The 15,236-nt window shown below is 40.9% G+C and overlaps 2 protein-coding genes across 5 annotated transcripts in view; both read left to right on the top strand.

Annotated features, from left to right (window-relative positions):
- The window catches only part of cita (citron rho-interacting serine/threonine kinase a), a 39,284-nt gene extending 35,623 nt beyond the window's left edge, over positions 1–3,661 (top strand). For all 4 annotated transcript variants that reach the window (XM_069679073.1, XM_069679074.1, XM_069679071.1 and 1 more), the window contains 2 exons: positions 361–748; positions 1,090–3,661. In XM_069679073.1, the coding sequence (XP_069535174.1) occupies positions 361–748; positions 1,090–1,113 (412 nt within the window). In that variant the 3' untranslated portion in view covers positions 1,114–3,661. The remainder of the gene's footprint in view (positions 1–360; positions 749–1,089) is intronic.
- A 2,680-nt stretch (positions 3,662–6,341) lies between these two features.
- On the top strand, positions 6,342–8,855 carry myl2a (myosin, light chain 2a, regulatory, cardiac, slow). The gene is made up of 7 exons (XM_069679075.1): positions 6,342–6,427; positions 6,842–6,934; positions 7,472–7,547; positions 7,666–7,770; positions 7,851–7,929; positions 8,138–8,186; positions 8,425–8,855. Exons 1-7 carry the CDS (start codon positions 6,425–6,427, stop codon positions 8,527–8,529), a joined length of 510 nt encoding a protein of 169 aa, XP_069535176.1. The 5' UTR covers positions 6,342–6,424; the 3' UTR covers positions 8,530–8,855.
- Positions 8,856–15,236: the final 6,381 nt, after the last annotated feature.

Below are 15,236 nucleotides of genomic sequence, written 5' to 3'. Positions count from 1 at the left end.
AATGACTTTTTAAAAGCTTCCTGTGAAATGTAGAAAAGAAACTGTTGAATAAAGACGGACTGTCTGCTTTTACGTCGTGAGACTGGTCTCTTAATGCTCACTAATAACAGAAGCTTTATTGCTCTCTGGTCTGATTTTTTGAAACTGTCATTGCAAGCCTCTGAAAGCTTTGCTCTTCAGTTATTCCCAAATAGAAAACCAAATCTAGTAGATAGATTCAGGCTTTTCTAATTATGAATCCATGCACCACAAAATATCAAACAAACTGACCTTGCAGTGCCAAGCAAACCTCCTGACCCAATTAACTCTCCTGGACTCTTGCTCCCTGCCCATATTTACGCCTCGGTTCCTCCCCGACAGCCCCAACAAGCGTGGGCCTCCCTCCTACAACGAGCACATCTCTAAAAGGCTGGCAGCCAATCCCATGGTTCACGGAGATCCCGGCACTCCTCACCGCTACCGAGAAGCTCGCACAGAGTTTCGACGGGACAAGTCCCCCAGCCGTCCGCTGGAGAGAGAGAAATCTCCTGGAAGGATGCTGGAGAGTCGGATAGTGGGGTCTCCAGGAAGGGCCATGGCTGACCCCCGGTTGGAGCGCTCCCCGGGAAGAGCCATGGCAGACCCTCGCATGGACCGCTCTCCTGGCCGGATGATGGAGGTTCATAGGGAGAGGTCCCCCGGACGTTTCGAAGAGCGCCAAAGACTTCATACTGGCTCTGGACGCACGCCCATAAACCCTGTCAACAAGGTCTGTCAGTCACTTCTGTTTAATGTAAAAATTTTTAAACAGCCCATTTTGAAGACTGCCAAAATCGGACTGCGTTACTTTTGAACAGCTGGGACCTGTTGATACCCTGACTTTTACTAGTTAAATTGTCATCAGCCTCAGCTGTCAGTACTAATTAGCAAATGTTAGCATGCTGACAGGTCAAGCTTGTTACATTATAACATCAGCATGTTAGCATTGTCAGCCCGCTGATGTTAGCATTTATCTAAAAAATGTTAAAGATTTAGAGTCCAAAGCCTTTTATATTAATTGTGTGTTGTCTTCGTATTAACTTGGATTTCTGTTTTCTCTTGACGCTACAGGTTTGGGATCAATCGTCTGTTTGAGAGCAGAGCCACAGACCCAGCACGGACAGAGAAATTCATCTTGGAAAAGGGAAAAGACGGAGCAGAGAAACCAGTGAGAGTGTCACCAACTCATGACGCAACACTGCCACACATCCGTTTTGTCTGATATCTAAGCTGACAAACCCACAGAGGAGAAAAACTGTAGCAGAGAACGAGAGAAATCACCTGACGTCGTTAGAGTCAGGTGATTTTTCTCAATGAACCAACCCGAGTGAATAAAGGTCAACTAAATGCCATATTAAGAAACTTTTTGAGCAGAGTTTTTTAACAGTGTATTGAAGGATGTAGAAGGGAGTTAATTGATTGATTTCTTCTTCCAAAACAAAATATCAGATATGTTTCACCTTTAGACCGTCCTCAGTGGGTTTCGCTAGTTTCAGATAACTGCACACAGTAGTGACTATGATAGAAAAGCACAGCCGTAGCAACTACAACTCCTGAATATTTACAAAGTCAGTCACTTGTGAAAAAGGCAGAGGTTCTCTGAAAATAGTATTAATTCAACAGGCTCCTTTCCACGCTTTGTCCACAGTAGCTACAGATCAGGGCGGGAGAGTTCATCTTATAGCATTTCAGGCTCCAGCCGTGCGCTGACGTGTCAACAAACAATCATAACCAGCTGATTACAATCATCCTCTGCTGATCTCAGTCTCAGTTAGTTATAGTGACAGGACCACGCTGGAGCACAAATACAGTTAAATAATATTTAAAGACATGAACCCTCCCTGCCCTGCAGAACCACACACCCCATGATTGTCTGCCCTCGGATAGGTCGACTCTAAAAAAAAAAACTAAAAAAAAAACTGCACTACCCACAATCCTCAGCAGGACTTTCTAATCCTTCAGAACGTTATCTGACTGTAAATAGACGAGACATAATTTTATATATATTGAGAAGGAATTTCAAGGCTGGATAAGCCGTGTCTATTTTTGTTAAAGAAAAAAGTGATTACGTGTCCTCTTGAATGTCCGATGAATATTCTTTTAACATGTCAAACATTCTTTATCAAGTGAGTGATTGTATCTGGATCCAACTCGTGTATGCACTTCCATCTGTCACAGGCAAAACCTCAGTGCTGCTGAACTATCTGACAGAAGAAAAAAGATCATGTTTGAAGCTTACACATTGTACTTGAGCATTTCTTTTTGTACCATGTCCCTTATATTGTATATAAACCCAAAATTGTTCAAGGTGAAGATGAAAATAATCTTTGTTTTTTCCCTGATTCGTAAACGGCATGGATATGTATATCTGAAATGAAACGGAGTGTTGTCTTCTGCTTCTGCCTCATTTGGGTTTTAGTTTTATTCCACGATTTAACAGCGAAGCACGTCAATAACATCTCCTTTATTTTACTGATTTGCACAGTAAAGTCACAGGATTTTAATTACTCCATTTCTTTTATTTTGGCACTCTCGGCATGTTAAACAGCAGGTCAAACCTTAAAAGACACTAAAATCACTCTAATATATGTTGGCTCTCGTAGTCAACACGCCTACTGCAGATTTTATTATTTGATATCATAATCCGATCCATGGAAATACAAGAGTTTAGTGGTTTTTGGTCATGTTTTTAAAATGAGATGAGAAAAGATGAAGATGCCACACTTTAAAGATATAATCTCGAAGACCTCAGTTTCGTTCTCTTTGGCGGCACCTTATGGTGATAAACAGTAATTGCGGGAGCACACCACCAACATAACCAGACGTCCACAGTTGGCTCTGGCTGTAACTTGTGATTTTCCTCGCTGACGGTCGCTTTCCTTTTTAGTTTTATCTGAGCGTCAAATTTGTTTCTTTTTCTTTGGATTTTCACTTATTTCTGAAGTTGTATCTGTAGTCATTGATCTTTTCTTTGTTTGTTCAGCCATAGTAGATTACTGTTTACTCGCAACACTTGCAGAGACCGGAAAAGCAGCTGCTTAGCTCCGCCTACCCTCTCTGGCAGACCAACCACTGCTAGGTGATGGAAAACGCGTCACTAACTGGACGCTGCTTGTGATTTTATCCAACACAATAATCCAACAGTCCATAATAATACTATATACTGCAAATGCAAAGGCGTGCATCAGTGGGCCATCGGCTCAATCACCATTGTGTTAGCTCATTTGGCGATAGATGGTGACTTAACGGACATTTATTTAAATGAAAATCTTCGAGATTATATCTTTAACTTGCTCAGTGTGTCTCTTAAACCGTAGTACACTCAACTTTATTTATACACAAATATCTTCCTGAATGTATTTAAGCCCTGAAGATAGAGCTGACTCATCGATCACATGTTCGACAGAAAGCACCCAGTGCTACAGATTGCACAAGTTTTCCTCTGGTCTCTGTAAGATTCTATTTAAAAGGGTTTCTCATCCTTTATTTTATTTTTATATTGTTTTAAATTAGCATTTCTGTTCCCATGATCCTGAATCATAATGCTGTAACGCTGGATATGATATTGATGTCTGCTAACAAATGTTTTATTAGCGTTCCCTGTAGAGATTTTGTCACAGAATATTAAATATTATAACCATTGTCTTTCACTTCTCCTCCTTATGTTGTGATTTATTCTGTGATCATTTAGTTATTATAAATTGCAGACATATTTGAAGCCTGAACCCCATCAGCTTTCTGCTCACACTTGAGGCCCTTTGTGACCATTTGTCCATGTCCATTGTGTTCGAGGCGGTTAGTCTATTTATAGGCAGCTGATCCCTGTGCTAAGCCAATGCGACGACGGCCTGCCATTCCACTCACGGTAGCTGCAGCGAGCTGGGAGGAGCTGCAGCAGAAAACTTTACAACAATAGCATCTGCTCTGTTCAGTTAACAATAACTCATCTAATTCTGACCTCTGTGTACACACCACATCGCCGCGAGACGACACCGCTGACATCTGCTGTTCGTTCATCAACGGCATTTTATTTGTCAGAGAGAGCAGAGAGGCTTTCAGCGCCTCTCTTTATATAGACCACCCACCCGTGGTCTCACCTCTTCACCCCGGCCCACTCAGCTCATTTTCACAGACTGTCACTTTTCTTGACCTGGGAGTGATATAGGATGACTTGTTAATGGTGCAGAGACATGGCACATTGTAAGGACGCGTTCATTGTCAGCAGAGTTACACTTGAGGATGTGGCACCTACTGTTGTTGACAACACTGAGCTTAGTTTCACAAGCTCTTAAAGGCTAAACACCCGGGTAGAGTGTAAAGACTTCCTTTAATGCAACTCCTCCCTCTGCCTGTATCCTTTTTTTATCTGGTTTTACCCTTAATGAACTTAAAGAATCAATGTTTATCCGTGTTAATCTGCTTAATGCAGGCGTTCTCAAACTTTTTGGGGTCAGGGGAGAACATAATCGGACCCCCTCCCCCTCATAATCGTAACACAGATTAAGCATATGCTTACTTCTATTTCCACTCTTTGATGCCATTGGAAGTTTTTGTATTGTAAAAGTTATCAACCTAAATCCGACCTGTTTCACAGTGATAACCAGAAAAACATTTCAGTTTGGATCTTGTTAATATCACTTATAGACTTGAACACAGAGGGTCATTTTATTCAAACTGCTTGTGGACTCAGCATTTATACTTCACAAGTAATTGATCCTAAAAGCTTTCAGAAAATGAACAGCAGCCAGACAGCCACATGATCACTGCGACCTGAGTGAGTTGAGTGATTCATGACAGATTGACGTGATGTGTCACAATCATGTCAGTTTCTATTGGTCCACAGCTAATGTGGGTGGGAGTAATGGACACAATATGCTTGTTTCATTAGCGCAAATGTTCCTCATCTGTAGACATGCAGTTTTTAATGATACAGCACAATTTTATAATTTATTATACATTTATTATAATTATTTTGCAGACCCCCAGGCTATGGTTCACGGAACCCCAGGGGTCCTAGGACCCCACTTTGAGAACCACTGGCTTAAAGGACAGAATTACAATTAAAGCCATGATAGAAAAGAAGCCAACAAAGGTGTTAAATTTCAGTTAGATGTTCATTGGATTGAATGCTAGCAAGCGTATTTACCTTTTCTAAGTAAATAAGAATAAACCTTATGAGTACATAAGGTCACATAAATAGTGTGTACGACACTAACAGTGCCATACTCTCCTATGGCTCTGGTAAGCGAAAGGTAAACCGGCGCCAAACGTGAAGAAGCATGTGAGAAATGTGACTTAAGTTAGTGGTAACACAGGCCTGACAGGTCAATAAATTGCATTCTACGAGCTGGTGATTTACATGCTCTCATCATTTCTTACATCCATGAGGACAGGAAATGATTCATATACAGATCAGAATGAGAAATTAAAAGCGGTTAAATATTTTGACTGTGAAACTTAAAATAAGTCCTTGGCAGTTCAGTGTTTTTAAACTCTGAATCCCAATTCTTCAAATGAACTTCTGTCTCTCATTGACCTGTTGACTAAATACAAGGTACAGAGTGAAAGTTTCTGCAGCATTAGTTTTTTAATCCAAAGGCCTTTTTTTATAATGTATTTCACCGACATCGACACCAGTTACATCACATTGTCATTGTACTCTAATGCACTGGGTGGGCTGGACTAATTGTCCACCTGGCCTTTACATTGCTTTGGACAGTTTGAAAAAAGAAGCTGGAAGTACTTCACCCTACAAAAATCCAACTTTGAATGGTCACAGATATGAATAAGAAAAATAAGAATGAAAACGTTGCTCTTGTGAGTAGTTCAGAAGTTGACAGCTGGGTAAAAAAATCCTGCCATACGAAGAACGATTGTGTGATTTTGTTCCATCTGTGGTGGTTGACTGGCTAAAGCTCGGTGGCAAAAGCACCCAACTCATTTAAACTTAATAAAAACACAGACTGCAGACGTTAAAAACAGTCTAGCAGACTTAATTCTTTCTCTTTTGTCTTGTGTTGAAAACTTTTCTTGAATTGATCCTGTGTAGTTCTGTAGTGCGGACGGTCGAGCTCTGTACACAGAGGGCAGTTTAAGGTGATTAAGTGCTTTAACCTTCAGTCTGCTCTTGATATTCTAAACCAGTTATTCCAATCTCTTCGTCCCACGTCGATCAGCACAACACGGGGCCACTGGCTCCCACAGAGGGGTGTGTGTGTTTTTTTCTCTTCCAGCGTGTAATACTGTGTGTGCTGTATGGAGCATCATTTACCTGTCACTTCCTAAAGAGGACATAGTTTATAAATATCATCCAGTGGAGCTGAGGGCTGGGGCTACAAAAGGATACCCACAATCTCCCCATTGTTCACTGGCATCCTTGTTGGCCTGACCTCCTCGCTGCTCAGCCATGGTGAGTTATACCATTTTCTGTGCCATTATTTAATACTCCAAAATCTGTCTAAAACATTGCTCAACATAAATTCAACACTTTTAGTGATAATTGGTTAGCTTTGTAAGATAAAGTAAAAATATAACATCTTTGATTAAAAGTTTACCGTTTTAAAGGTCTCATTTCTACCAGACACTGAATGTTGCTTTGTACAGGCTACACTGAATGCAGCCTACATTGTACCAATTTATGATGAGACAGTGAACTAATTTTTGCAGTGTATCTCCTATGCATGAAATTTAAGAGTGTAATGAGTTATGTATTTATATTTTCTCTTCTTTATCCATGCACACTTCTATTAATGTTGCCTGACATAATGTTACCAGAACTGTCATGTCGCGTCTGTCTCATCTCCTCCTTTCTTGATGCCCAAAGGCCCCCAAGAAAGCTAAGAAGAGGTCAGCAGAGGGAGCCAACTCCAATGTTTTCTCCATGTTTGAGCAGGCTCAGATCCAGGAATTCAAAGAGGTGAAAGCTGCTCAAACAAATTTGATTTCATGAATTTACATTTTGCATGAAAATAGTGGAAATTGTGCATGAATATGCAGCAGGTCGACTCACCATACTGAAAATCTGTGTTTCCTGTCTTTTAAAAACACACACACGCAGAGGACTCTTTTTCCCTCTGCGCTCTCCTTTGTCTTTCCATCTCCATTGTTCATCATTGAAGTTCAGTTCCATTGTTCATGGTCAGAGTATGCCCACCTGTCTATTTTCCTGTCCGTGGTTTGGCAGCAGTGAGGCTTGTGGTATGCTGGTATGACGGTATGACGGTGCCCAGACATCCAGACTGTGTCAGCAGTGATTAGGCTGCAGATAAACTGCTGGGCATGCCCTGGATGCCAGGCTTAACCTCGGGGGCTCGCAGGTTATAAATACTTAACTGTGTTCACCTATAAAGTGGAACACAAAATATTTAAGAGGAGAAGTGAAAACTGCTTTGGGGAACTTTTTAAGAATGAGAGACTCATTTGTATGAGCTGGTTATGTGTGCTCTGACCTCAGGCCTTCACCATTATGGACCAGAACAGAGACGGCTTCATCGACAAGAATGATCTGAGGGACACTTTCGCTGCTCTAGGTACGCTGATATCATCCATGTTGGCTATGTTTTATTGCCTTCAGTGTGGTTGCAGATTAAACACCATAAGATACACAGATCCTAGATCAATGTTCCTGTCTATATTATCGTGCCATAGGACGTCTGAATGTGAAACAGGAAGAGATCGATGAGATGCTCAAAGAGGCTCCTGGCCCAATCAACTTCACCGTCTTCCTCACCATGTTCGGTGAGAAGCTGAAAGGTAAGAACGAAAATGCATTCACAAAAACTAAACCCTAACTCGCACAAAGTGCTGTACTGATGATTGTAATGTGTGTGTAGGCGCTGATCCAGAGGAGACCATCCTCAACGCGTTCAAAGTCTTCGACCCTGAGGGGAAAGGTGTGCTGAGGAAGGACTAGTAAGTGACTCAACACACTCCGCTCATCACACTCCACGAGGTTTGAAGTATGCATATTGCAAAGAGCATTGTATAAGCCGTCACTCACAGTGTATGAGTCTTTCCGCATTCATTCATCCCAGTACTTCTCCACAGTGAGTGAAGCCATTATGACTGTGTGACAACAGGCCTCGTCATCTCATAGAGTTTTTTCCTTTTTCCTGCTCAGCGTGACACAGATGCTAACAACACAAGCAGACCGGTTCTCCCCAGAAGAGGTACAATTTACTCCTTTTACGCTAATCATTATGATTATGTCTGATTGCTTTGTTTGTGTGGGGGGCCTAAAAGCACAAACGGATGAACGTCATCATGACGATCTGAATCATTTTAACACCCAAAAACCCCTGGATGAATAATTATCCCATGTTTTGGTGCACTCAGAGCGATGTTTTTGTGCAGCAGTGAAGCTCTGATAAAAAGGATGCATGTTTATGTTTTTCTTTTGTTGGTCAGATGGAGCAGATGTTCACTGCCTTCCCCCCAGATGTGGCAGGGAACCTGGACTACAAGAACCTGGTTCACATCATAACCCACGGAGAGGAGAAGGACCAGGAGTAAACTGTGTTCGCAACATGTTCATCAAATAGAAAGTCTGTCTTTGTGCTCATACACACGCCATAAAACTGAAGGAGAAAGGGACTGTGGTGTTCTAACATACTTTATGTCTGCTGCATTAAGGATCAAGACAAAAGAGCCCCAAAAGCTGACACTTGAGCATCATTAAAGCGAGCTGTCTTGCTCCACACCTGTTTTATCCACATTGATCGCCTTATTCAATTAAATTATTTTGCTCATCATTTTATAAACTCAAAGCCTTTATTTTGAAAAGTATCCATTTGTTTGGTCTGTGCGTGTTCGTCTAATAAAAGTTTGCAAAAAACAGAGTCAAACCTGCCTTCTCATTCTGACTTTTAAAGCCTGCAAAAAGCGGTAAAAGCCGTGTAACACGACACAGGGGAGGTTATATCCCTGAGAGTAGTGCTCATATAGTCGTAGGATCATCAGATTACTGCCTGAACACATGGTTATATCAGCTAGTCCTGTCGGTCCATGTTGGGTAGTGAATGTGTGCATGAGAATAGTGGATGTGCAGTTGGTGGTCGTCTGAAATCCCCAGAGAGATTCATCCAAAGCATGTGTGCAGCATTGTCTGTCTGTGTGTGTATTTGCGGGGATGTGTGTGTGTGCGCATTGTGCGTGCACATTTAAATGTTTGGCTACCGTAACAGAGGACTTTAGTAAGACAAAGCCCTGTTGTTATTTTAGTGCGATGATGATGTGACGGGGGTAATGCTATGCTGTGGTGTTTGGGCGTCAGGCACACAATAGGATGCCACCAAGTGATCCTTTCCACCCCTCACCTCAGCTAGCCCAGTTGCCAGACCTTGGTGGGGTTATGTGGGTGGAGGGTGAAAATCCCTGGTTGTTCCAGCTGAAGGAGGAGGGGGGGGACTAAACAATGCTTTCTGGACAGGAGACATGCAGGGAGTGGTGAGGGATGAGTGCTGGGATAAAGTCCGACTTTTGAGCTCACTTCATGCGTCCTGTTTTAACCATCTCTTGGAAAACAACACAGAAGGAGGGGAATTTGGGTTGTGGGGGAAAATGGCACAATGACCCTTTAACCCTAGTTGTACCTGCTAGCACAGATGATTTAACGCCATCTGCGAGCTGCACAAATAATTTTTATGTAAACAGTGGATCAAATACATATGACACGGATCATTTAAAGGGACAAGCACACAAAAAATGATCAACCAACTCTGTAAATGAAAAATGCATGTTACCCTCAGGAGTTGGTGGAGACCAAACCAGAGTGTGGACTCCACTAGCGCCTGTAATATTAGACTTAATCTCTTAAAGGGCCACACACATGACTCCAAATGAGTCTCTGGCACGATCTGAATATCCACCTTAGGGCCTGAGCACTAAACCTCCTCAGACTTCACTTTCATCAGGCATGCAGAGCGTGAGTGTGTGAAATGTTTTAAAATAAGAATGGGACACACTTTTGTGACCTGATGTTGCCTGGAAACAAGCATGGCTATAATACATCTAAAAAAGATTCCACACCTCCAAGTGTGTATTAGTGTCCGTCACATTACAGTGTTCATGTATTTCAGCAAACTACCATCATTCAGTAAAGCCATGAACATACTTAAATTCTATGTAGGCATTTGACTGAGAACACAAACTCTACCAAAACAGCAAGTAAATGTTGCCACTGAATTCTTCTTCTTCCCTACATTTGTCCCTTTGTGTACATTTGTCGGTGCAGGATAAGCATGTTTTATACATCGTCAATTAAATATGAACTATTGGCAAGCCCCACATGAAAGTCTGCAGATATATGACCTTACAGGAAAGGGCACAATTTGGCGTTGAAAAGTCTGCATCCCCACCCTTTTGAACTTAAAGGTGTGACAGTGGGACAGTTTGCTGGATGTTACTATAATGCTAGTAGATTAGCAATAGCAACATTTAGAGCTAATATGCTATGTGTTGTGCTAGTAGCTTGTTCTGACCCCGATTGGACAAATAAAACACGTGTGGCTTTTTTATAGATGCTCAATTAAAATGTAACTTTAATAAGAACACTTGGCATGAAATTCTCATTAAAGACAACACAAAACTATACGCTACGACATGTAACGAGGTGACGGTCATTTTCTTTCTGAGCAGGTAGACTTGAGTGAGCATGAAGGAGACCTGACGTGCTTTGTCTCAGTAAGTGCCTCACACTCTGTAACAAATAAACACAGTATACTGTTTACGCTTGCAAAGATATATGTTATAATGGTTGTATGCATTTTATTAGTTGTGGACATGAAGTCATATACAGTTTCCCTGAAGGAATAAAGATGTTTCATACCTAGTAACAGGTCACAGTTACTCAACAGCAGGTTATAAGGTGACAACTTCATCTGCTCGTCTCTCGTGGCCTGGATCAGCAAATTAGTAATTCTCTCCTTTAAGACACCTGAATTGGAGAGAAGCTGACTACGGGGGTGTTAAGATGTGAAAAATAGACGTAGATGTAGAGCTAGGTTAAGGAGGTTAAGAGTTCTCCATTCCACTGACGATTGAATGTAGATCACTGGACTTTGGTGACACAGTAACTCCCCTTGCCGTCAATCTTTATGCTAAGTAATGGATACTGTATAGTGAGCAGGTTGTTATTGCGGAATGGAACCCTGACAGGGTGAGCAGGACCCCAACACGAAGCGGTCCCGCTTATTAAACGGCTACCTACTTACAAAATCAATAATTTGACACAAACTATTGATTTGGAAATGATTTTATTAATTTAAAAACTGAAATATCCGTTCGTTTAAAAATAGTTTGTTACACTCACAGTGAGAGCTGTCTCCATATCAGAAGTTAACTCTAGCCTTCTTAAAATGAGCTAACCTAGCTAATATTACTCACATAAACATTTCCACTGATGAAGTGCCGTAATTAACCAATCATCCATGCAAAAATTGTCTGTCCGTGATATATGAAGCTACAACCAAGAGACAGTTATTTTAGCTTATTACATGGCTGTGTTAAATACTTGATTCTGATTGGTTAACTACGACATTCCAAGGTCCGCAATTTTTTTGATAACAGACCGTTGCTATGAAGAACAGCCCGTTTCTAGGGTGCTGCTCTAATCACACAATCCAGAGGACTAACTGTAATCATATTGACCCTCCGAAAGAAGTCTGGTAAACTTGACGTCAGCTTGTTTACAGAGGGAAAAACAGTGGAGATATAGCAATAAATGCAGAAGACAAAACTGTAGGCTACGACAGAGAGATCTGCAATGATTCCAGCAATCCTGTTCAACGTGTCTTTCTTCACCATCAGTGGAAATGTTTCAATTTAATCTGAGTAAAAACATCTGTGAGTCTTGCTTGGGTTCCTGCTGGGGTTCCATTCTGTGATAATAACCTGCTCACTATACATTATCCCTTTCATAACTGTCTCTTGGTTGTAGCTTCATATTTAATGGACAGACGTAGAGGGTTTCCCCCCCAAATTTAGATTTTTGCATGGATACCTGGTTGAGTTCAGTTTTTTAGATGTGGATAAGTCTAATATGGTGGCTGTGTCTCCCTTGTTGATTCAGGATGACATAGAATGTAAACTTCTCCGGCTCTCAATCTGCTCTGGTGAGGACCCATTAAATGAAGGTACATCCATGAGGAGTGTATTTTCAGTGTGGGGGTATATTTGTGCTCTGAGCATGTAGAATGAGTCCACTAGGGAAACAGGAAACAAGCTCACATGTTCATATGACAACATTCACAAAAAGCACAGTCTTCTTCTACTCAGCCAATTCTGATTTCAATGTCTCACTGAAAAGTTGTCTATCCTGCTCTGCCCTCTGATGGTGGAGGACCGCTATAACATCCATCTACTGAAATACCTTGCAGAGGATAAACCATTTTATTTTGATGAAAATCAGGCCTTTCTCTGGATCCAGACTGTGGGAAAGATTGTTAGGGTTAGTCGTTCAGTCGTAGATAATATGAAAAGTAAACCCAAGTAAAGGGAAGGTTTTTAAAGAGACTTGTTTAAGGTGACAGAGTTTACCCCACATCTTATAATTATTATACTGGAGCAGGAATTTGGAAAATGGCTGTACAGGAAATGGTTTGCGTATTTAAAACATTTTGCGGCGTGTTCTGTTCAAAACATGTTTGAAACAAAAGCCATGTTGATCTTCTGTTGTAGATGTCGAAGTTTCAGTTCAGGGTTTTCCTCACGTCTTACATCTCTATGTGGTGTGTGCTTCTTTTGCTTTAAATGTTCATTTTGCCCTTCCATCTCCCTGTTTCCCCTTAATGATCGTTCTTGTTTCATTTTTCATTCTTTGATCTTTTTTTTCCTCTTCTCTTAAATCTCTTCTCCACATGTTTATTCTCTTTCTAAAAACAAAATGCAGACAACAGGAAAAAAGTATTTTAACCTGAGATGAACAAAGATGCACAGATGATTATCCAACTGTGTCACTGTAGAAGTGGATGTTCACCTTTTTATGTGGGAGGCCTCACCTTATGCCCTCCCGCCTCCTCCCCTCTCCTACCACCTCCTCTCCTCACTCTAAAAGACATTTGCCAAACAAAGGGGACTAAAAGTTTAAACAAAAACTTTGAATTGTGAACAGATAAACAGAGACCTGAACTCCATGAAATCTGGAAAATGAATTATGCTTGAGGGTTTTCATTTCATGCTGCCCTCCAACCTCCTCTCCTCTCCTCTCCTCTCCTCTCCTCTCCTCTCCTCTCCTCTCCTCTCCTCCCATCTCATCACTGCAAGACAAATGAAAAACAAGGAGGGTTATAGTTAAAAATACCAGAAACCAGGTGAACAAATGGTATTTCAGTTAAAAACTTGACTTGACTTGATAACTAAACTTAAATTCAGTAATGCCATAAATACATCTTACCATTTTGCTTGAGGGTCTACATTTCATGTCACCCTGCACCTCCTCTCCTCTCTCCTCTCCTTTCACCTCCTCTGCTCACTCTAAAAGACAAATGGAGGGCCGTGAGAGGCATAGTTAAAAATAGAAACAAATCAGTGAACAGATTATTTATGCATTACTATATAAATTGTCATAACATTTAAAAAAGATTTACCTTTATCATGAGAGAGTTTACATTAATGTCTTCCCTCTGCAAGAAAAATGGAATACAAGAAAGGTTTAAGTTAAATGACTTTAAACAAGTGAAATTATTATTTATGCATCATTACAGAATTGTGATCATGACAAATATTGATATTTACCTTTTTAACCACCCTCCCACCATCTCTCCTTCCATTTCTTGGGAAATGTTAATCAGGTAAACAAAGGCTGAATTAATTACGATATGAACTATGATAATAACAGGACATACATAACGCTTTCATCAGTTTTATTAATGCATCTCCTTCTATGACTAAAGCAAGAACCCAGCCTGACATAGTACTTTTTTTTTTTTTTTTTTTACAGTTTTAACTGCTGCACAGAGACTCTTGTCACTGCAGAAAAAAGTGCTTACCTAAAGACTTACCTTCATGTTCAGCTGGTCTCTTTTTCCACCAGCTCTCAATCCACTTTCCTCTCCTCTCCATGTCGAGCTGAACTCTTCATGCCCGCTCCGGCTCAGGTCCAATGACGGCTGAGGCTCACTGAGTGTCACAGCTGGTTTTGGGGGCCACACCTTGAGAGCCACGCTGGCTACCACAGTCTTTTCAGGGGCCACACTTTAAGAGCCTCCATGGTAACCAATTTGTTGGTTCATTATCAGTCCCAGTTAAAAACATTGTGAACAATGAAAACTAAAGGAATCCTAATCTAAAGACATGCTCAACTCCTAGAAACATGCTGATTTAATGTTAGTGGCTGCTCAGCTTGCAGCCCCTCCTGACATTTTGCTAATTTTAAGAATGTATACTTAAAAAAATACAGTCTTAAAGATGTGTGATAAATGACTTTAGTGTATTTTAATAAACTATATTTAAAACTACAGTAAAACTAATGAACTGTTTGGTTTCTCTAGTTCACTGTCATCTCCAACATACTCCTCAAACTGGCAACATTATCAAATCATAAATTGTGATGTTTATTGATATTGATACACAAAATATTGTGATAATATTTTTTTCCATAATCTCCATCCCCAGGCTCACTGACATCACACCAAAAACAGTACCTCAGAGCTATTTTGCCCTCTGACAGGCTGTGACTGTAAGCTGAATAGCTCTGACCCTCTGTGTCTCACAGGCCTCGTCTACATGCTGAGAGACATCTCAATCTATCAAGAAGGTAAACTAGCAGCTATGTTTCCATTTTACCACCGATATTTACATGACTCATTTACAATCTACATACACTTCAACAAATAAACCAGCTAAATGTATCATGGTTACAGATCTATACTGGTAGCTTGGTGTTTGTGTGCTTCTTAGACAAAAGCAGCTCTCGCACCACTAAAGAAGAAAGTAGGTCCGCCTTTCTTTATGCACATAAAAAAACACTCAAGATTTCACGTGGAAGCCATTCTGATTTTGTCTTTCAGAGCGGTGATAAAAGGAGCAACTTACTGAAGACCAGCGGCAAAGAAACCACACTGAACACTCACACACACATTCCCAGCACCTCCCACATTTTTTGCAATAGTGTGGTTTCTCTTTTGTGTGAATCATTTGAGTCATGAGACCTGCAGAGCTCACAAGTTCAGTTTTTCTACACCTGGTGGAGCTTTTGTCTCAAAATTCACATTGGTATGTTT

The sequence above is a fragment of the Semicossyphus pulcher genome, unplaced genomic scaffold (assembly GCF_022749685.1).
Source record: "Semicossyphus pulcher isolate SPU_LCO1_2020_fin unplaced genomic scaffold, fSemPul1.0.p SCAF_3, whole genome shotgun sequence".
Classification (NCBI taxonomy): Eukaryota; Metazoa; Chordata; class Actinopteri; order Labriformes; family Labridae; genus Semicossyphus; species Semicossyphus pulcher.
The sequence above is the reverse complement of the archived record's forward strand: the minus strand, read 5'-3'. Positions and strand labels throughout refer to the sequence as shown.

What these genes read in the sequence shown, in the direction of transcription:
- myl2a (XM_069679075.1), top strand. An exon ending in GTTCGGTGAGAAGCTGAAAG is followed by an intron (nt 7,771 to 7,850) that starts GTAAGAACGAAA and finishes ATGTGTGTGTAG; the next exon opens with GCGCTGATCCAGAGGAGACC. An exon ending in GGTGTGCTGAGGAAGGACTA is followed by an intron (nt 7,930 to 8,137) that starts GTAAGTGACTCA and finishes TTTCCTGCTCAG; the next exon opens with CGTGACACAGATGCTAACAA.